The sequence below is a fragment of the Salvia hispanica genome, chromosome 1 (assembly GCF_029641045.1).
Source record: "Salvia hispanica isolate PSC_SH4W2 chromosome 1, Shi_PSC_v1, whole genome shotgun sequence".
NCBI lineage: Eukaryota > Viridiplantae > Streptophyta > Magnoliopsida > Lamiales > Lamiaceae > Salvia > Salvia hispanica.
In genome coordinates this window covers 45,549,198-45,573,534 of record NC_142692.1, presented here as the reverse complement: position 1 = coordinate 45,573,534, position 24,337 = coordinate 45,549,198, and the positions used below count along the sequence as shown (strand labels likewise).

General features: G+C 37.0%; 1 protein-coding gene and 1 long non-coding RNA gene across 2 annotated transcripts; both read left to right on the top strand.

The window, feature by feature from the left end:
- Window positions 1-3,814: 3,814 nt before the first annotated feature.
- On the top strand, window positions 3,815-5,135 carry LOC125192828 (uncharacterized). Its single transcript, XR_016130213.1, has 2 exons — window positions 3,815-4,286; window positions 4,383-5,135. It is a non-coding gene; the product is annotated as an uncharacterized LOC125192828 (long non-coding RNA).
- A 5,350-nt stretch (window positions 5,136-10,485) lies between these two features.
- On the top strand, window positions 10,486-12,224 carry LOC148933930 (protein FAR1-RELATED SEQUENCE 5-like). Its single transcript, XM_089062059.1, has 4 exons — window positions 10,486-10,736; window positions 10,889-11,407; window positions 11,486-11,750; window positions 11,841-12,224. Exons 1-4 carry the CDS (start codon window positions 10,486-10,488, stop codon window positions 12,222-12,224), a joined length of 1,419 nt encoding a protein of 472 aa, XP_088918185.1.
- The last annotated feature ends 12,113 nt before the right edge of the window (window positions 12,225-24,337 follow it).

Here is a 24,337-nt window from a genome sequence, read left to right as displayed (position 1 = left end):
AATTAAGGATGCGCCCTAGTGCTCCCCTATATATATATATATATATATATATATATATATATATATATATGTTTGTGTTAAAATGGCAACATCTCTTAAGGTAACACCATTCCACCAATCCTAGCCAATCATTTGTACACATGGACGAATAATTAGTTCCCATGTGGTAATCATAAAAGTTGTTCTAGGATAAATTTTCGCAGACTGGAATATCCAATACGCTAGACTGCAATTTTTCCCGCCTGCAATATCCAATACATTGGACTGCAATCTATAGATTGCAGTCTAGTGTATTGGATATAGCAGTCTAGCGTTTATAATATTGCAGTCTAGCATGGTGTCATAGTGTCATTTTAAAAGTATTGTCAATTTAACGCGCGCACACACACACACACACATATATATAGGGGTGCATTATGGTGCCACCATAGATAGGATAACATCATGTTAGAGTTTGTATACTAGAAATCACCTTTCGAGTGATTGAATACTGTTGAAACTCTTATTTTATTTTCCAAAGGAATAAACAGATTATTTTTGTTATAATGTTGTTATGTTTTATATTTAGTGGATTTTTATTACATGTTTAAATGTATAAGTAACTTAACAAAGTCTAAGTCTTTGTTTTAGTAGACCGGTTGTGGGCGTCGTTCACTTTAAGGTAACACGGTCAGTTCTAAACAAAGAAAAAGTATAATTTCACAACCTAGATAGGCTTAGACTACCTATCGTGAAAGGTTGCAATGTCAGTCCGATTATTTCTAAGCCTTACTGAAATAAGATGACGTTGGTGTGGTATAGCACTGAAAGGATCTAACAGCGAGACAGTCTTTATGCTATCTACTGAAAGACAAGGTCTCGTATATTATTTCTTAATCAATGTACATTAGCATTGAGCATACGGTAATGATTATGCACTACTTTGACTTACCAAATGGTGCGGGTTTTTCGCAACCCAATAAGCCTGGTATATTGGGTAGTGGTGATTAATATCTAGCGGTGCTAGGATTGCTATTATGTTGAATCGTGCGCGAGGTGAGTCTCGTTTGAAAACATCCTCAAGAAAAGCTTGAAATAAGGTTTTATTATTCGGAACCTAGCTAGTTGGAGTTTAATTACTCTATGAATAATAAATAAGATTTTCTTGCTGAGTCCTCTCTTGGAATAAATAAGATATTAATTAATTAAGTCAATAGCAGACAATAATTAATTAATGGATGTTTCTATCTTAAGCGCGGGAAATAAATATTAATTTTTTGGAAACCCGAAGTACTTGTAATTTCGGATTTGGATGGGGAGTGCAGTATTACTTCGGTAGTGGCTGCTCGTAATATTCCAATTTTAAGCTTATATTAAATTGGGTTTAATTTAATTAGTAAAAAGCTAATTGGAGGAGCCCATATCCAAAGCCTTCCATAGATCCATGTCTAGGAGAATAAAAGAGACATAAATAACACACAATTTTTTTCCTCAAATTTTCGAAAATTATCCCCTCACCAGCTGAGGAGATTTTCGAATTCTTCACCTATTCACAAAAGGATTTCTTCTGTCTTCTTTATTTAAGTCCTAGTGTTCTGGTGAGATCAGCTCACCCTATATCAGTTTACAGTCCGGGAACCAGACAGAAGATCCGTGGTTTTGTACTAAGAATCATCACGTGGAGAAGTCGCTAGCCATCTTCGATTCTTTGGAGAATCATCAAGGTATAATGGCTAAACCTTAGAAAAGCATGTTTTAAGTTTCAATTAATTTAAAGCATGATTTAATTGAGTTATGAGCATGATACATGTGATAATTGCGCGAATAGATTTTGTCTAAATAATCTGCTAAATAGATCTGTATTATTTGTAATTGATTTATGTGTGCGCTTCCGCTGCCAGTTCCTTCACATCATACCATCAATATAGTCCGTTAGATCTCGTTATGGACGCCTAGCTATGGACGCCTAGAATTAAGTTTCGTGAAAAAACACGGGTTTGCAGTCTACTGTATTAGATATTGGAGTCGTGGTAAACTGCAATATTGTTGTGGTAAGACTGCACTATTCAATGAACAACACTGCGATTTGGTAACGTAAAATTAAAAATTTCCTATTTTACCCCTCCGTGTTTTTACACGTGACAGCATGACAAGCACACGATTTTCAGATCCAATGGCCTAAAATGGTGGTATGATGTTACAATAAAGAGGGTTGTCATCTTAATACATCCATATATATATATATGGGCACATTATGGTCAATAAGTGAAATTCTGTTAAAAAACAAAACAAATCTCAGCCCTTGGATCCCGAGATTGGATGGATGTGATAAGTTACATTATTAGCCCAAAATGCTATATTATCATTATTAGACTAAAATGCTACATTATTGTACTAAAATAGTACATTATTAGCTAAGTTACATTATTTGACTAGTAATCTACATTACTAGATGACACGTGACATTAATCTAACGGTTACATTACAAGATCCAATGACTGAGATTTGTTTTAATTTTTGACAGAATTTCACTTATTGATCTGAACATGTCCATATATATATGTCACGACCGCACTTTTGCTAGAGATAGCAAAGCTAGGAAACCGTGACTAGGGGTGGGAAGTAAGAAGAAGGGAATAGAAAGGGGATTAATAATGACCAAATATTCACTCAGAAATAAATGGGAAGACAATTTCAAATAAACTTTTAATCACAAGAACTCGAATATAAATCTTACTCTTCAATAATTATTTATCAGATTATAGAAGAACAATACGCAGCGGAATGAATGCGGTCACATGTATGGAGACATGCACCGCCGAGAGCCTCTACTTAAAATAAAAAGAAAATCAGCATTCTCCACTGTCACTGCTCAACCTGCACATTTAGAAATATATGCAGGGCTGAGTATAAAAATACTCAGTGAACACATTGCCGAAATATACATACATAAAATGAAAATATTGTCATGCCATTACAGTAACACTCGAGGGTTTTGTCTTAAAAGGCCCGAGCTTACTAAATTATTTGTGAGCTAAAGTTCGACTGATCAGTCTAAGTTCTTTCATACTTTGCCATATCTGAACACCAAGTGCCATGGAGATGGTACTCTCCCACGGTCACCTACATCTTCCTCCAGCCGGGGAGGTGGCCACCTCCCAACGGCCTCCACTATATCATCTTTGTGCCGTGGAAGGTGGCCACCTTCCACGGTCACCTGTGTACACTAGTCCGAGTAGGGACACCACCCTCACTCGAACCCGAATTCGATTCTTACATTCCAACCAAACAGATATGCATAAAACAAATCATTTATGGCAAGACAACATCATTTGCACAAATAACAAACATAAGTTTATATTTTCATCCACATTAGTATGTAGGATAGAAAAGTTCACCTCGTTCGTTTAATTTCTTTAACTTGATTTCTCGCTCCGACCTTAACTTGCGGAGATAACCTTTTTGAATACATCACAATATAAAATACTAATCAAACTTCAAGAAATTCTTAAACTTTAATAGGAATGCATGCCTCCTAATTAATTCTCTTTCATTATTTCATTTATCTTTAAGGAGTTTCTAAAACTCATTTTATTTGATGTTTCTTCTTCTATTATTTTCAGGCTTTAACTAAATTGATACTCCATACGTTGCTACAAATTTTATGCAAAACTAATAATTCGGATCGCAACTAATCATCATAGCTTACTTAACCACTTTATTCTTAGACCCAAAATTAATAATTCCGGCCGAACTCTAACTTCCAAAAACTAGCCACCTTCTTGCATAAAAGTTGAAATTGGCCCAACTCTAATTGAATTAGAAAAAGAGTAGCCCCAATTTTAGTATTAAATCAGCCCATATACTCCACCCCACTTTTCGGTCTATCTCTCTACTTCTCCAAATGCACAAAATAGGGAAAAATCCTCCCCCAAAATCAGAATTTCCGCCGCCTCACCCAGCTCCACACCTCGCTGCCGTCGACTAGCCATTCCTCCGGCGTCGCCGGCGTGTTCCCTCCCAACCTTTCTTCTCTTCTTCCCCCTCTCCCCTCTCCTCTCTCGGCTCTGCTCATACCGCCGCTGCTGTGTGCTCGGCGGCTCGCCGTCGCGGCCTCCGTCTCTCTCTCTCGGGATTCCGCCGCCACCACCGATCACCGCTACTACGCGCCGCCGCTGCCCTATCTCTCATGATCCACCACCGCCGTCGCTGTGCATGCACAGGCAGCGGCTTCCTCCGTGCCTCGCGCTGCCGGAGCAGCTCCCCGAAGCCACCACAGTCGCAGCCTTCTCGCCGAACTCCGAATGGTAAGGAATGCCCAATTTTTATCATTTCCCCCTTATGTTTTTTTTTTTTCAAAGATTTAATCTTGAATTTCAAAGTTTGGTGTTTTTGACTTGTAGATTATAAAGGTATTAAAATCATTGAATCGGTGATATATCGGGGTTGTGGGGCTGTCCTCGTGTCGATGAGGTGCCTTAAGTCGATTCGCCGGAATCCGGCAGAATTATGCTTATGAGATAAGTTTTCCAATTGATTTAGTTATTAAGGTATATGCTTCCTTCCTTTTTACTTCATGAATTTGGTGAATTTGGGGCATTTGTCTTACTGTTATGGATGGCTTGATGGTGGGAGATAATGTTAAACTTGTTGTGTATTTGTTAATGTTACTAGAGCAGATTCTACTTTCAAATTATGGATGCATATGCTTGTACATATACGAAAGAAATGATGGCTTGGGATTTACCTGAGATTTCTCACTGTACCCTCTCCCGACTCTCCTCAAATTCTCATTTCTGTGACAAAAAGGTTTTTTTTTGTAAATGTGGTGTAGACTATGGGATTATATTTGCTGTGATCAAGCAAGAGGTGGAGGAGCAGAATCAAGCAGGAGGTGGATGGTGGATAGATACGTGGCTTGAATGGGAGGAGCGTAACTGATGGGAGGAGCATAACTGATTCGAAGAGTCTGGCGTTGGATACTTTGGGCTCTATTAGTGAATTGGGTTTTTCAAGAGTGGGCTTCAAGCTGAAGCATTTTTTTGTTCTTCTTAATTTGAGCCCACTATGCTTTATTTCTTAGATTCAAACTCTTAATACTTTGATAATTAATACTTTAGTGGTATGCTAATTACTAAACAACATTATAACTCTTATCTATACATTGCAAAACATCACTCTTTTGATTGTTACTAAAGAATGAAGATTAAATGAAAAAAAATTTGGATACTCATTCGACATCCAGTCAAGTTCAACTAAAATGATAGAAAAAGACTCGGGATGTTACATATATATATATATATATATATATATATAGGGATGTACTAATATGCTAACTAATTTTAAAGTGCTAACGTACATCCAACCACGTGCTGCCACGTGGCACGAAAAATGCAATATTGTATATAGAAAAATGCAATATGCATTTGTAAAAGTTATAATTGAATTTCGACAGATTGCATTTTTGTTATATGCAGATTGCATTTTTTGTTGTTGAGTTTTGCATTTTCGATATTGACTGTTTAATTTGCATTTTTTATCTATACGGATTGCATTTATATATGTGAAAATGCAAAACCTAACAATATAAAATGCAATTATGTGAAAATGCAAAACTTAACAATAAAAAATGCAATTTTTCTATAACTAAAATGCAATCTGCGGAAATGCATGAACAACTTCACAAATGTGTATTGCATTTTTATATATACAATATTGCATTTTTCGTGCCACGTGGCAGCACGTGGTTGGATGTACGTTAGCACTCTAATTAAGGATGCGCCCTAGTGCTCCCCTATATATATATATATATATATATATATATATGGATGGATGGATGTATTAAGATGACAACACTCTTTATTGTAACACCATACCACCATTTTAGGCCATTGGATCTGAAAATCGTGTGCTTGTCATGTTGCCACGTGTAAAAACACGGAGGGGTAAAATTGGAAATTTCTAATTTTACATTACCAGATTACAGTGTTGTTCATTGAATATTGCAGTTTACCACGACTGCAATATCTAATATAGTAGACTGCAATATCTAATACAGTAGACTGCAAACCCGTGTTTTTTCACGAAACTTAATCCTAGGCGTCCATAGATGAGATCTAACGGACTATATTGGTGGTATGGTGTTATCCTATCTATGGTGGCACCATAGTGCAACCCTATATATATATATATATAATATATGGTGCCACCATAGATAGGATAACACCATACCACCAATATAGTCCGTTAGATCTTATCTATGGACTTCTAGGATTAAGTTTCGTGAAAAAACACGGGTTTGTAGTCTACTATATTAGATATTCCAGTGTAGTGTATTAGATATTGGAGTCGTGTTAAACTGCAATATTGTTGTGGTAAGACTGAAATATTCAATGAACAGCACTGCGATCTGACAACGTAAAATTAGAAATTTTCTATTTTACCATTCTGTGTTTTTACACGTGGCAGCATGACAAGCACACGATTTTCAGATCCAATGGCCTAAAATGATAGGATATCACCATACCACCAATATAGTCCGTTAGATCTCATTTATGGACGCCTAGGATTAAGTTTCATGAAAAAACACGGGTTTGCAGTCTACTATATTAGATATTACAGTAGAAGCAGTCTACTATATTAGATATTACAGTCTACTGTATTAGATATTGCAGTCGTGGTAAACTGCAATATTGTTATAGTAAGACTGCAATATTCAATGAACAACACTGCAATCTGGTAACGTAAAATTAGAAATTTCCTATTTTACCCCTCCGTGTTTTTACACGTGGCAGCATGACAAGCACACGATTTTCAGATCTAATGGCTTAAAATGGTGGTTTGGTGTTACAATAAAGAGTGTTGTCATCTTAATAGATCTAATGGCCTAAAATGGTGGTTTGGTGTTACAATAAAGAGTGTTGTCATCTTAATAGATCTAATGGCCTAAAATGGTGGTTTGGTGTTACAATAAAGAGTGTTGTCATCTTAATACATCCCTATATATATATATATAGAGAGAGAGAAATGATATGCTACATACCTTATGTGAGCTCCTTATGTGAGCACCACTCCCGTTTGACACGCGTTTAACGTTGTTCGTTTCGATTTATATATTTAGTTTGATTTTAATACATTAAAAAATGTTATTGAAGTTTTTAATTTCACAAAGTTCATAAAACACAAAGCTCGATTTAGTCGTTTATTAATTTATTTGAAATTATAGAGAAAACGAGCAAATCGAGCTTTGATTTTTATTAATTTTGTGAAATTAAAAACTTCAATAACATTTTTTAATGTATTAGAATCAAACTAAATATATAAATCGAAACGAAAAACGTTAAACGCGTGTCAAACGGAAGTGGTGCTCACATAAGGAGCTCACATAAGGTATGTAGCATATCATTCCTCTATATATATATATATATATATATATATATATATATATATATATAGGGGTGCACTATGGTGCCATCATAGATAGGATAACACCATACCACCAATATAGTCCGTTAGATCTCATTTATGGACGCCTAGGATTAAGTTTCGTGAAAAAACACGGGTTTGCAATCAACCGTATTAGATATTGCAGTCTACTGTATTAGATATTGCAGTCGTGGTAAACTGCAATATTGTTGTGGTAAGACTGCAATATTCAATGAACAACACTGCTTTCGGGTAACGTAAAATTAGAAATTTCCTATTTTACCCCTCCGTGTTTTTACATGTGGCAGCATGACAAGCACACGATTTTCAGATCCAATGGCCTAAATTGGTGGTATGGTGTTACAATAAAGAGGGTTGTCATCTTAATACATCCCTATGGATGTATTCATATCCTTTTTTGGTTTAATGTTCTTTTCTAGTTTTTAATCTTGGTCATTCAATTTAAAGATCTATTGGCCCAAAATAGACCCTGATTAATTAAATTTTATTCATCAAAAAACACGAAAAGGGCCTTCTTGTCATACACGTTTGATTTAGTTATGGTATATAGCGTGATTTTCTCCATCAAAAGATTCCAGCGTTTATTTTCTACGATACAATTAATCTTTCTTCTCTTCCATCTTTTATTCTCCAAATATTCTCCATTGAAGAACATACGGTTTTCTACTTCTTCTTAAATCCAAATTTTTATCATTTTTTTCATCCTCTTACAAATTCGGTTTTATTAGAGAAGTCGCGATTCCTTGACATTTTCTTCAACAATGGAAGAAGGTAATTTACGTACTTGACATGTTCATTATTAATCTGATACGTTTTCTTCAACACGTTTGTATGTTATGACCATTTAGTTTAAACTATTTTTGTTTATTTGTTATACAATCTTAGGGTTTTGTGCAATACTTGTGTTTAAATACAAGTATTAGTTTAATTTAGTCCACTAGGGTTTAGCAGTCATTGGTGGATATGGTTAGTATTTTGCTTAGGTGACAAGTCTTAGGTATTAGGGTTTAGGTTTTAGTTTTTTTCTCGGCTGTTGTGTTGTATTTCTTGAGTTATATAACGTATGAATAGTAGTGTATAATTGATACGCTCGGATTTTGCACTGTTTTAAGGCCATTATTTGGTCCGTTTTTTATGTCAAAGTCGCTCTACACGTCCATTATTTGCATATTTTGTCTATTTTGGTATTTTGACGTGTTTTGTGAGAAATGTGCATAATTGAGCCGAAAAAGGGAGCCAAAACGCAAAGTTTGCAAATCTGGAGTCGGACGGCGACCGCCGTGGATGTGTGCGGCGACCGCCGGCGCCTTGCGGGCAAATCAATGCAGCGGTCCACCTCAGAAAAATACGCTTGGAAGAGAAGTCTCGTCCGGCGACCGCCGGAGGTCGTGCGGCGGTCCGCCGCCGAGCGAACAGACTCTCTAGACTCCAATGTGGCGACCGCCGGCCAAGGTGCGGTGGCCCGCCGGAAAAAGGCGGCGAATCCGAGAAGTCCTAGATTTGCTCCAAGATTTACAATCTTTTGGAGATCTTTTCCTTTTACTACAACAAGGATTGGTTTTTCCCTATAAATAAGACCTCAAGCTTCATCAAAAGGGAGTGCTTCTACTTGCAAAATACTTCATAGAGATCAAGAGCTAGAGTACTTCAAGTGTGCAAGGAGGTCGAGAAGGATTTCAAGAACATAAAAAACAACAAGGATTTAACCTACGGGTTTTATTTGCTTTAGTTTTATGTTCAAATTGTCTTCCCTTCAATCTATGTTTTTAGCTTATTCAATTATGTGTAACTAAACTCATAGGATTCTAGGGATGTGTTAGTAACGACTTTGGTTATACAAATTCCTTTTTCTATTTAATATTCGTTTTGTTTTTACTTTGTTTCTTCCCTAAGTAGTTCTGATGCTGCATGATTGAGTGACACAATATTGTATGATTTAATATAGCTTGCTTCATAACTGTGAGAGAGTTCTAGCGAGTTAGATTTACTTAGTAGACGCTACAGTTAGCTTCCCTTAAAACGCCACTGTTAATTGAGAGGGAGGACTTTTCAAGGGTCTTAGGAGCTTTTTGGAGTTACGTGTAAGGATTGACAACCCTAATTTTGTAATCAACGTTTGTATCGCATAATCATAAGCTAGGTGACTCATCCTTTCAAAGTATAAACTGTGCTAGGGTATTATAGTTGGAATTTTGTATAACAATAACTGTGAACACACATCCCTGGGATTCCCTTATCTCTATCGTCTTTCTCCTTGTTTTATTTGCTCTTAGTTTTTCTATGCCTTTATTGTTTTTTAGTTTTTCAAAACCTACTTGTTTTTCTTAGTAGAGGATAGACATTTTGGGTTTGCCTTCCCATGTTCGATATCCGGTACTAACCTTTAGCTATACTATATATACTCTGTATACTTGCAGATTTATTTAGTGCTAATAAAAAGTGCATCAATAATGCATTCTTTCTTATCTGTAATGTACGGTTTATATCATATAATGGAAATAAATTCTGATATGCTTGTTGTTTTGATTTTATGTATAGTGTTCGTTATACCTGAATGTTCTCCACAATTGAAGCCTGTGGTTGGTCAGAAGTTCCAATCACTAGATTTTGCTTTCATGTTTTACGATGTATATGCCCGCGCTGTTGGTTTTGATACGCGCAAACAAGGAATGAGGAAGACGGACGGTGTTACTACTTGGTATTCTGTCGTATGCAATAGGGAGGGCAGCAAGAGGTCGAACGAGGAAGACGAAGTGAATGCACGATCGGGTTTTACTATTAAACGCAGACGGCTCTCCAAGCGATGTGGTTGTAAAGCGAGTATATCATTCAAGTTCTTTTCCGAAGCAGGAATACCGGGATATATTATTCAGGAGTTCAATGAGGTTCACAACCATTATATGGTGGAGTCAAAGCATCAGCAATTTATGACACTTAATTGGAAGTTAGATGACGTACATCACAAATTCATTTTTTACTGTTCCAAGGCTAATATACGCCCCACACTTACCTTTAAGGCATTGAAGGAAATTCTCGGTGGGTTTAAACTTGTTCGTTGCAATGTCGGGGATATCAGGAACACTTCACGAGACATCAAAGCATATCAAAGCATACGCAAATGGTTGTGACGTGCAGATAGTGTTGGATGATATGGCAAAGAAGAAGGAAATGTCCGATGCGTTCACATATCACTACGAAGTTAATGCTTCTAACCAGTTGGTTGTCCTCTTTTGGTGCGATGGTTTGATGAAGAGGAACTACCATATGTTTGGTGATATCGTGGCGTTTGACTCCACGTACAACACAAACCGGTATACATTACAATGAACTGTATTGTACATTATATGCCATGTTTTGTACATTACTCAGTGCATTATACAACCATACATTTACATTATTCCTACTTGATTATGCATTATTCAGAATTAATGATGCTAATGTTGCATACCTGTGTGCAACGCAGGTATTGCATGATGTCCACACCTTTCACAGGAAAGGACAATCATGGGAAACATGTAACATTCGCTATCGGTTTGGTGTGCAACGAGAAAACAGGGGCCTTTGGTTGGTTGTTCAAACATTTCGTCGAATGTATGGGTGTAGCACCCAAAATGATCGTAACCGATCAAGACTTGGGCATGAGATCGGCTATTCAAGAGGCTCTTGTAGGCACTCGACACCGATGGTGTATGTGGCATATAATGCATAAGTTGGCTGCCAAGGTTTCAGGCAGGTTGCTGAGGGATGAATATTTCAAGAAGGAATTCAATGCCTGTGTTTGGTCGGACTTGCTTGAACCCGACAAATTCGAAGAGGAGTGGAATGGAGTGATTGAGCATCGTGAACTGGAAGACGTTGATTGGCTCAACACATTGTACGAGTATAGACAGATGTGGATACCGGCGTACTTCAGAGATTTCCCACTCGGTTCGATGATTAGGACTACGTCCATATCTGAATCGGAGAACGGCTTCTACAAAAAGTTTATGAAGCCCCGAGCGAACCTTGCCTAATTATACTTGAATTTCAATAATGCTCTGGAATTTCAGCGAAACGCTAGATTAAAGCTGGACTACAACGATGCTACTATCGTGCCCATACTGGCCATTCGAGAAACATGCTTCGACAATTTACACAGACAGATGTTCAGGAAAATACAAGAAGAAATTGTTGATGGTAATGACAGATGCCGTGTACTTGGTTTTTCATCAACAAATATGGTTGACACCTACAAGCTTGGGGATAGCCGACGCAATTCGTATTCTGTGAGACACGATAAGACTGATGATTCATACTCTTGCGACTGCAAATTGTTTGGTAGGCAGGTATATTTGTGCTGCCACATTTTTTTTCTTCTAAGGAACAATGAAGTGGAAAAAATTCCAGAGAAGTACTGCGAAAGCTGATGGATGAAGACTCCCATTGCCAAGGTTGTACATGGACAGTTTGATGCCACCGTAGATACAAGGTCCACCGTTGACGATAGACAGACAATTTCAAATCAACGGATATCGCTTTTCTACGGTTTTCTTCGACGGTTTGAGATGGGCATTGACGTGCTTCATGCATTCGTAGGTGGTTTGGAAGAACTTGGTAATTCTCTTCAAGCTAGAACTCTTCCAACGTTGGCCTTTGAAAAGAGGCGCATGATTGAAGAGTTTTATGGAATGCCAAGGCCTGAAGTAGCAGAGGTCTACCCTCCGGATGTTGTAAAGACCAAGGGTCATGCTAGCAGCTCCGCGAGCCAACTGATTTCAAAGAGGGAAAAGACTATAAAGGAAGCTACTAGGCCTCTTTGACGTTGTAAGGCGTGCGATGAGTTGGGCCATCACGACTCTAGAAACTGTCCAATGCTTAAAGAGATGGCGAAGGAGAAAGAGCTTTGTAAAGGCAAGAGAAGGAGAAAGAGCTTTGTAAAGGCAAGAGGAAATCTTGAGGTGTTTTGTACCTAATAAATTAGTTTTCATTTTGTGTTCAGTCTTATTATTTGTTTCGTTGTCTTAATTTTATTATTTCTACCGCTGTCAACATTTTATGCATAATAAATTTGCATTTTTCCCTAGTTAATGTGCATTTTAAGTAAAGAACTTGTACATTATTGTTTAATAGGGGTTAACTTTGTTCGGACACAGTTCAGTATTACAGACATTTCTTGCATATCGAATGAGAGCCTTGCATTATTAACCTGTTAACGTACATTATCATTCATGAATATGTACAGTACTCCACGCAATGACTTAACTTGGTGTAGATTACATCGACGGATTAGTGCATTAATAATGACATTTTGTGCATTACTCCCTTTATTTATTCCATTATTCCATAGCAGGGCAAGCAACAAGTCGTCCTTACTTTGTTCATTACATTATTCCATAACATGCCAAGCAGCAGTTCATCAAAATCCAGTTAATATTTTAACCTTTTTCACATTACTCATGAGTAGATTTATTTTACTTGGTTCAGTTGTATATGTCGTGTTTACGACATCACACACTAGTAGCAAAATATGCTTCAGTTATCAAGAGATATGTATGGTTCAAAACAAGTCGTCTTTTTACCACATCAAAATGAGTTATCCAAAAAAAAAAACAGTGTTAAAGGTAACGTCAATAGCATTTCAAATGATTACTCTTGCAATCAATCCAGCCCATACTCTTTGACCCATTTCTCAAAGTTGAACCTAGGCGGCCTTTCTTTCCAAAACTTGGTGGCATTAGATTGGTTGGTGGCACCTATGGAGTTATGTGGAGAAGTCAGCAGCGCGTTTGCAACCTTTATTCTTATTCTGTAGATTTCCAGATTTTTTGTCACATTAGCGCTGAATCCGCACTGCCAATCTTTATCCCTCCCGCTGAAATAAGTCTCCATATGCTGCATGACGTAGACCCCCATCTCCACAGAGGGGTCGTTTTTCCTCCAAGGCATTGTCACCACATGTGTCTTACATTTTCGGACCTGGGCTGTCTTTTGTTGAGCCTTCAACTTCACAAGTGTGTTAGCAAAAAACTTTTTCTACACTAAATACCCAAAAAAGATGCGTGAAAACTCTAAATAATGCACAGGTTACTGAATATAGTGCATCGTGACTGAATACCCTCAAACACGTACCAGAAGGGAGAGTGTTTTTCCATACTTTGCGTTGAACGAGTTGTGGGACTCAGCCAAGGTGTGGTCGATGATGTTCATGTTGCCACCCGGCAGATCAAAACACACCAAGTTGATGGGTAGAACCCCAAACCGGGAAGAAGAACTGTACAATTGAAAGTACATTACATTACACATTGATGTGTATGTTATTAATGTAAATTAGATACGTTAGCTTAATAACACTTACCATGTCATATGTATCCTATTTAAAGATTCTCGTTCCAAGTACATCATCCAAATATCAGAGTCCAGAACGTCTCCCTCACCTATTCCTCTGACCATTCAGCAGGGGGCTCGATCACGGTGTGTCTCTACAGTGTATTGTGGTAAACTAGTAAATAATTTATAATTGCAATACTAAATAGCAACCAAGTACATAAGCTTTTTCACTAACTCATGGTTTTGTCGAGATGAACACCCTAGAAACTGTCTCCAGAGCCTTGAGCATCTCCATGGTATTCAAGTAAGAGCTCCAAGTGTATACAATGGTTGGGCTCACTGACTTGAACGGCGCTAGCAACGCGAACTCAAGCTGCACAGTTTTGATACAGTTGTCATCGTAGACAACTATATCCCTGCACAATAATAAACACTAAATCATAAGTAACATTTTTCCCAGTACAGAGGCGAGCAACAATACAAAACTTATATCTTTCCGCTGTGCTTAACCCAATAGTATAGCTCCTTGTCCGGATGGTTCAGCTTCGCTGTTAGTCTAACAACCCGCTCATTGGATGGAGAATGGGCATCCAGACTGGCTTTCTTGAAACGAGATGTTGCTAGGTTCGCAACACCCTGCACGAATGGAAGATACGGTTAAAACAAGTCAGCTACAACCATATATGTTAAATATGACATATCACATCTCCAACCACTTCTTGTTCGATCTCTTTGCATTTGCCCTTCTCTTCAAAATCCACATCTGCAATGGCCAAGCGTTTTCCCCTCCCACCCTTTCCAGCAACACCTTCAGATTGGTTTGGTGTTCTCACAACACCAATCTCAATACCCTTCTCACTAGCTGGAGCTGCTTGGGCAAAAGTAACGTTCCAAGGGATGCTTGTAATGCATAATAATTAATATATAATTCACACAAATAAGTAAATAATGTGTATTGCCAATTGGTTTTAATGCATAAAACCGAGATGATTGTAATGCATAATAATTACTATATAATGTATGCAGTTACGCAAATAATGAACAAGATAACAATTGGTTTTATGCATAACACCATAATAGCTTTAATGCATAATAATTATTATAAAATGCATGCAATTGAGTAAATAATGACCAAGATAAAAATTGGTTATAATTCATAATAATTACTTTTGTAAGGGCAGCTCATTTTCACTTCCCCTCCTTAGGAGCTACCTCCTTCATTGGCTTGTTTGTTTTAACAGCTGTAATCTCAGCGCGTCCCACCATGTGACCTTGTACTCTTTTTCGCTTCTTTCTCGGCCTTGCCTTTGATTTTAGGTCCGCTTCCATCTCCATCTTTCCCCATGAAGGTGACTCAACCTTCACTTTGACCTCTTATCTTAGACGGCTATACACAATTACAGCACAGTTAAGTATGTAAAAAAATGAAGAACATGTACATATTTAACTTGTTATTTTCCTACCCCAGTCTTGATTGACACACCACCCCCGGATGTCCCAGATGCTGTCCCAGATCCACCAACTGAATTATGCATGTCCGATAGGTCTTCCAGTGTGGCCCCACCATCCTCGTTGATCGGTTGTCGGACATCTCATCACCTGCTTGTTCTTGGATTGGGATGTCTCCTGACACAAGTAAATAACGAGGAAATAAAGATTTAGTAATGCAACAACCTCTCTATATAATGCATTGTAAAGTTGACAAAATATTGCATTACCTTCTGACGGCGCATTGAGATGTTTCCTTGCTGATCATCACCAAGGCCATCATGTCATGTCTCCTCAACATTATTGTTGTCCTCTCCATGACCACTACCCTCTGCCCGTTGTGGTTCCTGCGTAGCAAAAGGGTCAGGACACTCAAAGCCATCCAAGACGAACGATGGCCCATCAAAGCCTCTAGTTATTGTCTTCTTTTTGTCGTAGGCGTGCATCATCTTCTCCATCTCAGCAATCCACTTAGGACTATACTCTTCCTCATCTTCCATCGCTTGTGTTAGTGTTGCCACACGATTTTCTCATCTTCCACCGTCTTTTCATCTTCAACACCTAACAACTTCATGCCAATCTGACTCCCCACTCGGAAGCACTCATCATCAAGATTAGTAATGCATTTAAAGAAATGTTTCGCGACACAAAACTAATGCACAATTAATAGTAATATAATGAAATAGATTAAGATTAGTAATGCATTTAAAGTAATGTATGTAATATAGCATATAATGCACTAATAATTTTCCTCACCAAAACAAAGTGGATTGGTCCAGTGAAATATGCACTTTCCCCCATGTCCCAGCTAGGATACGTGGCTTCCAGAACGGATAAGACGTAACCGCACCAATTCATGTTACTGATCTCATCAACATCGTTGATGAAATGTAGTATCTTTGGCTTGCAATTTTCGTCTGAAGGAGTCTGAAATGTAGTATCTTTGGCCTGCAATTTTCGTCTGAAGGAGTCTCTATCAGGGCATTCTCAAGTAAGAACATCAATAGACGCTTGAAATCAGGACCCCCATCAATTTCCTGCTTAATCATTTTTGCAACGTCTATCGCGTTCATCTTGTACTGAGTCTTTCCACACCGCGCTACAACAAGGTCGTTGAACTCGAAGTTGGTTTGATAGTCTTCTTTGTGTGCTATGGGTGTTGGGCCTCTCGGAAGCCCAACATCAAGTGGACATCCTCCTCATCTAGGGTTAAGCTCTCACCCCCAGATAATGAAATCTCGTACCGACCCAGATTAAACGACTTAAGCACCCGGTACACTAAGTAACCTGGGATCCCCCTGATGTTGAGTCTAGGACAGCGCCGAAATCCAGTTCATTCACGACTTCCTTCTGTCGTGGAGTCAGGCTTTGTATACATGAAATGAACTCGGTGGGGTTATGTCGACAGTACAGGTGGTCGGCTTTCTTTCCCCTGGGTTTCTTTTTCTCCTTGTCTTCATTGGCCGAACTGGTTTCAGCTTTTTCCTCGGCTAACCTTTGACCAAGCTTCTGGGCTAATGCTATTGAAATAACATCGTCAACCGCTTCGTCAAACTCCACCCAATGCTGCTTAGATGCTGTCTAGAATAGGAAAAAGATATGTATTTGAACAAATAATGTCTACGTTACAGCAATTAATGCACGACATCTATTAACCAATGCATAGAACAAATGATGTAATGTACACAACAAATGATACTAAAACAATTACTTCATATACTGAAACGTACACCACATACTGCAAAAAATAGCAATTTCTCAATGAACACGGAGTTCGAATCCAATCAAATGGACAATGATGTACAACAATGATAAAATAATGCATCACCTTCACTCGGTTCTGGTTGGCTTTTGTACGGCCAACCTGTTTTAGTCATTCTATATCTGCGAGACGAAATTGACGAAATCAGTGAGGTTTCAACCATAAATTGACGAAAACTGAAATATTGGTCAGAAATCCACTATATACTTCAATAATGGTTACAACCCTAAATCAAATGCTCACAATTTCATCTTTTCCACAAAAAAAACTACAACTTTTGTGCATTATTCCCAATCGAAAGTTAATGGATGAAAACCCAAATATAACTCAGAAAATAACTTAATATATCAAGAATGAACATAACCCTAACTCTAATGCTCGCAATTTCATCTTTTTCTAAAAAATCGAGCATAATAATTTTGTGAATTATTTTGAATCGAAACTCAAAGGACATCAAAAATTATTAATCGGCTACTGGTAGTGTTTGTAAATGTCGCAAATCGAGGTTTAGGAGTGTTTCTAGCGAAAAAAAGGACTTCAGAAGCACACCTTTTTTGTTACCAGGAGTTGAATTGACTACCAACGGCACGCGTGAACCAAAAAAATTGCTTTTGTGAGACTGAATCATCGACCGACGGTGATTTCACGGTGGGAATCGTTGGTGAAATTGGTTTTGATTGAAAAAGAGCGGCGGCTAGGGTTTCTGGTGGTTTTGAATTAGGGAAAAAATGGTTTCGATCGTGTGTTGATGGGATGGAGTGAGAGAGAGAGACAGCAGATGAACGGTCGATGAAAATGCCGCGTAATTATCGGACCTTCCGTTTTGAAACATCTGGGTTAGTATGTTATTTTACTGCTTTACCCTTATAATGCACGAAAATGAACAAATAATGCAACACGGGATCAGATTTGTCCATTTAATCTAGTCCATCCATTCCATCAATCTAATGGTTGATATCAAGAAGGGAAAAGACACTAAGGGGGTAATAGGACCCTAATGTTCCCATATATATATATATATATATATAGGGGTGCGTTAAAATGACAACACTCTTAAAATGACACTGTGACAACACGCTAGACTGCAATATTATATATGCTAGACTGCAATAGTATAAACGCTAGACTGCAATCAATAGATTGTTGTCTAGCGTATTGGATATTGCAGCCTGAAAAAATTGCAGTCTAGCGTATTGGATATTGCAGTCCTTGAAAATTTACCCTTAATCTTGCCACATGGCAGCTTATTATTCGTCCACATGTACAAATGATTGGCTAGGAATAGTGATATGGTGTTACTTTAAGAGGTGTTGTCATTTTAACACACCCCTATATAGGGGTGTGTTAAAATTAAAACCATAATGTATATTAAAACATCAAACCATGTAAATAATGTACACTATACACACTAATAATGTACATTTTATTCATGTATAATGTACTGTTTTAAATAATGTACAGAATTCATATATTTTACATTATATGAGATAGTACATTATGGTACATAAAGTGTACATTAAATGTCATAAAATGTACATGGTTTGACGTTTTAATATATATTATGGTTTTAATCTGAATGCATCCTTATATATATATATATATAGGGGTGTGTTAGGGTCCTTACAGCATCTTAGTGTAAAACACAGCACTAATCACAGCCCTTGGATCATTAGATTGGATGGTTGTGATTACTTACATTATCATACTAAAAATCTACATTATTAGGCGAGGTACATTATTAGACTAGAAATGTACATTGTAAGACTAAAACTGTACATTATTAAACTAAAACTGTACATTATTAACCTAAATTGCTACATTATTATCCGAGCTACATTATTAGTCTAAAATTCTACATCATTAGATGACACGTGGAATTAATCTAACCGTTAGATCATAAGATCCAATGGACTGCAAGTGTTTTGAGTTTTACATATACTTAGCGTTCTGACCTGAATACATCCCTATATATATATATATATATATATATATATATATATATATATATATATATATATATATATATATATATATATATATATATATATATATATATATATATATATATATATATATATATATATGGTCTTGTTAGGTTGAGATTATTTAGCTAAATTGAGAAATGAGATGCAATATGGGCCACTAATCCACAAGATTAACAAAATGTCAACAAATACCACATTATGTCAATAAGGGGGTATAATTGTCTTTTCATTAACTTGTGTTTGAAATCATTTTCTGAAATCCTTTCTAAAACTCTAGCTTCAACATTCAAATCTTCAAATCTTCAAATCTACAACATTCATATCTTCAAATCTTCAACATTCAAATCTTCAAATCTTCAACATTCATATCTTCAAATCTTCAAATCTTCAACATTCAAATGTTCAAATCTTCGAATCTTCAAATCTCTTCAACATTCAAATCTTCAAATCTTCAACATTCAAATCTTCAAATCTTCAATTCTTGAACATTCAAATCTTCAAATCTTCAACATTCAAATCTTCAAATCTTCAACATTCAATAAAATAACACTTATAATTCACATATCAATACCGAGAATATCGAATGTCAACAACACGTATTAAAATGTCAACAACTAAAAAATAACACTTACAATTCACATATCAATACCGAGAATATCGAATGTCAACAACTCGTATTAAAATGTCAACAACTAACAAATAACACTTACTATTTACATATCAATACCGAGAATGTCGAATGTCAACAACTCGTATTAAAATGTCAACAACTAATAAATAACACTTAGTATTCACATATCAATACCGAGAATATCGAATGTCAACAACTCGTATTAAAATGTCAACAACTAACAAAATAACACTTATAATTCACATATCAATAGCAAGAATATCGAATATCAACAACTCGTATTAAAATGTCAACAACTAACAAATAACACTTATAATTCACATATCAATACCGAGAATATCGAATGTAAACAACTCGTATTAAAATGTCAACAACTAAAAAATAACACTTACAATTCACATATCAACTACGATGTCAACAACAAACATTATTCATGTCAACTACGATGTCAACAACAAATGTTATTTATGTCAACAACAACATTTTACAAATAATTAATGTCAATAACAAATATTTTCATGTCAATGACCTATATTATTTATGTCAACAACAACGTTTTACATATAATTCATATCAACAATAATGTTTTACTTATAATTTATGTCAACAACATTTTTCATAAAATTTATGCCAACGACCTATATAATTCATGTCAACAACAAACGTTATTATGTCAACGAGCTATATAACTCATGTAAAAAATAAACATCTTAATGTCAACAACTTATATAATTTATGTCAACAATAATATTTTAGGCAATATCACAAACACCTTATCTACACAACTCAAAAATTCCAGCAACACAATCGAATTAAAAGCTGCATTCATATATTCAGATCAAAGATTGAAACATACTCAACTAGCAGTATACTTAATTGTTCAGATAAAAGGAAGTTAGATCTAAACAACAGCTATTGTGATTCTGTGATGCAAGCAGTAGTAAAGAAAAATCACTCAATTGACTAAAGAGAACTTGAAATCCCTAACCTAACTGAGTGATGTTCTTCATTTCCCCAATTTCACCCTCCCACTCTAATATTCGTATAACTCAGCTCTAGCATACACTATTAATCAAGCCATAACCTCGCAAACAAAAAAAATTCGACACACAGAGATCCGTTTGATTGAAGAAAACCTACCTTGGAAATAATGTTCTCAAAAATTCAATCTCAAAAATTGCTGATGGCGGATTCTCCGATGCGGTCGATTGCGTCGGAGACTTCGTCGACGAGATCTCCCCAGCAGGAGTCGCCAGAGATGGTAGGGATGAGGAATTGGAGCGCCTCGTACATATCGAGGTATTTGAAGAGCTTCTCGGTGGATCTCTTAGCCATGGCCGTCGTGTCGGCGAAATCGAGGAGTTGGATCACGACGCCGCGGATGATGTTGCTGAGGGAGCTCTGGCAAATCGACGGCTAGTGAGCAAAGACGGACTCGCTGAGGCGTTTTTCACCGGGGAAGATTAGATCTGAGCAGGATCTGACGACGTTGATCCACCGCGAGATCTCCGCCTCTAGCGTCTCCGGCGAGAAGGAAGGGGATTAAGAGAGAGAATGTAGAGAGGTGAGAAATCACGGCAGACTGCTTCAATTGGGTTTGTTTTCGTTTGTTTTTTACTGAATTTACCATTCTACCCTTTCATAATAAATTAATCTAATAATATTTATTGTGTGGCAAAATCTAGACCACTCATTTAATTAAAATGAGTGGCTGATATTGCATCTCATTTCTCAATTAGCCTAAATAATCTCAATTGATCACAACCCTATATATATATATATATATATATATATATATATATATATATAGGGATGTACTAATATGCTAACTAATTTTTTAAAGTGCTAACGTACATCCAATCATGTGCTGCCACGTGGCACGAAAAATGCAATATTATATACAGAAAAATGCAATATGCATTTGTGAAAGCTATAATTTAATTTCGACAGATTGCATTATTGTTATATACAGATTGCGTTTTTTATTGTTGAGTTTTGCATTTTCGATATTGACTATTTAATTTGCATTTTATATCTTTACGGATTGCATTTATATGTGAAAATGCAAAACTTAACAATAAAAAATGCAATTTTCCTATAACTAAAATGCAATCTGCGGAAATGCATGAACAACTTCACAAATATGTATTACATTTTTATATATACAATAATGCATTTTCCGTGCCACATGGCAGCACGTGGTTGGATGTACGTTCGCACTCTAATTAAGGATGCGCCCTAGTGTTCCCCTATATATATATATATATATTAAAATTAAAATTAAATAGAAAACTAAAATAACAAGAAAGATCAAAATAAAAATTGGGTTGCCTCCCAACAAGCGCTTTTGTTTTGAGTCGTTGGCTCGACTTGAAGTGGCCCACTAGTTGGGCGGATCAGCGATCCTAGTGCTGAAAACCCCCATTTGGATCAACTTGGTTCCTAGCTTCTTCCACCACTTGTACTTTCCCTTGTTGGTTTTAGTCACATAGATCTCGAGGGCTTCCTTGGGCGCTTTCTTCTTCTTTTGTTTCTTTTTCTGCGAACCAGAATTAGAAGAGTTAGGTTCGTTCTTTTTGGGAGAACGACTTACCTTGTTTTTTTTTTTTAAACACAAAATGAAAATATTAATATTAGTAATGGGACATAATGAAGTACAACGGAACGGGAGAGCTTAACAACCGGAGCCACGAATTCCAAAAAAAGAAACTAGATTCAGTTCAGTGCTGAAGCTACATAACATCTCCCAAATATCATAGGGTGGTAACATCTCCATGAGGCGGCGGCAGGGCAGCGTTGGTCCGATGTTTAGTGTGTAGAGACGAGTTGCCGTCTAGTCCAACTCCCCGGCCCTCGGTTGACTTCCAGATGTCGATGTACACACCGCCCACTGTGTGCAGCCACTACGTATTTGCCGATGGCCTTTGGAGAAGATAAGACCGAGAGGACTTGCAGTCTAAGCACGGGGAGAGATTAGACATCTCCCATTCAGCGTTGGTAGGCCCTGGATCCGAAATCCTCCGGTGGTCGGCAAGGCAGCGACGGCCCCACTGTTAGGTTTGGTATACTGAAAAGCATATTTCGAGCAGTTTCGCGCGAATAGAATCTTGCTTGTATACGTAAAACTCTACAATCCACTTTTAACCCGATTCAGTATTATTCGAGCAGTTCCGCACGAATAGAATCACTATTATTATTACATTGTGTTTGCTTGTGCATTTATAAGATGATTTATAAACATTTAAATGTATAAGAAGCAAACAAAGTCTAAGTCTTTTGCTTAGTAGACCGGTTGTGGGCGTCGTCCACTTTAAGGTAACACGGTCAGATCTATGCAATGCTTTGCAAAAGAAAAAGAAGAATTTCACAACCTAGATAGGCTTTGGCTACCTATCGTGAAAGGTTGCAATGTCAGTCCGCATATTTCTAAGCCTTACTGAAATGAGATGACATTGGTGTGGTATAGCACTGAACGGATCTAACAGCAAGACGTGTCTTTATGCTATCTACTGAAAGACTAGGTCTTGATAAAATATTTTTTCTTAATCTACATATGTTAGTATTGAGCATACGGTATTGATTATGCACTACTTTGACTTAGGAAATCACAGAATTTATCCCATAACCAATGCATGAAATTAGCCTTATCAATTATGCATTGCTTTGACTTATCAAATGGTGCGAGTTTTTCGCAACCCAATAATCCTAATATATTGGGTAGTGGTGATTAATATCTAGCGGTGCTAGGATTGCTATTATGTTGAAACGTGTGCAAGGTGAGTCTCGTTTGATAATTTCCTCAAGAGGAGCTCGTACAAGGTTTTATTATTCGGAAAACTGGCCAGTTGGAGTTTTATTACTCTATGAATAATAAATACTCCCTCTGTCCCAGGGTATTAGACCAACTTTCCTTTTTGGGATGTCCCAATATATTAGACTCATTTCCTTTTTTAGCAAAAAACAACTATCTTATTTTATTCTCCACTTACATTTTTCTCTCTTCTCTCCTCTACTTTTTCCCTCTCTCACACTTTACTCTCTCCACTTTAACTATTTAAATATCAATTCCTTAAAACATGTGCCCAAAAGAAGTGAGTCTAATACTCCGGGACGGAGGGAGTAAATGTTTCTTGCTAAGTCCACCCTTGGAATTAATAAGATGTTAATTAATTAATTCCATAGCAGATATTAATTAATTAATGGACATTTATATCTTAAGCGCGGGAAATAAATAATAAACAAAGTGGAAACCCGGATTACTTGTAATTTCGGATTTGGATGGGGAGAGTTCAATATTACTTCTGTAGTGGCTGCTTGTAATATTCCAATATAAGCTTGTATTAAATTGTGGGTTCAATTTAATTAGTAAAAAGCTAATTGGGGGAGCCCATATCCAAAACCTTCCATAGATCCTGTCTGGGTCCATAAGGAACTTAATATAAATAAGAGAATAAAGGAGACAGAATAATTAATTTTTTCATTGAAATTTTCGTCCCCCTTTGTTTTAAGAGGAGCTCGAAAATTCTTCAGCTCTCCTCCGTGAGGAATTTTCTGCTTTCTTTATTCGAGTCCTAGTATTTTGATAAGATCAGCCCACCCTGATACCGAGATACAGTTCGAGAACCAGAGAGAAGATCCGTGGTCTAGTATTGAAGATCATCACGTGGAGAAGGCGCGAGCACTCGATGATTCTTGGGAGAGTCAAATCGGTAACCCTAAACCGCAGAATTCATGTTTTAG

What these genes read in the sequence shown, in the direction of transcription:
- LOC148933930 (XM_089062059.1), top strand. Translation starts at nt 10,486, where the DNA reads ATGTCGGGGATATCAGGAACACTTCACGAGACATCAAAGCATATCAAA. An exon ending in GAGAACGGCTTCTACAAAAA is followed by an intron (nt 11,408 to 11,485) that starts GTTTATGAAGCC and finishes GCGAAACGCTAG; the next exon opens with ATTAAAGCTGGACTACAACG. An exon ending in GCAAATTGTTTGGTAGGCAG is followed by an intron (nt 11,751 to 11,840) that starts GTATATTTGTGC and finishes TGATGGATGAAG; the next exon opens with ACTCCCATTGCCAAGGTTGT.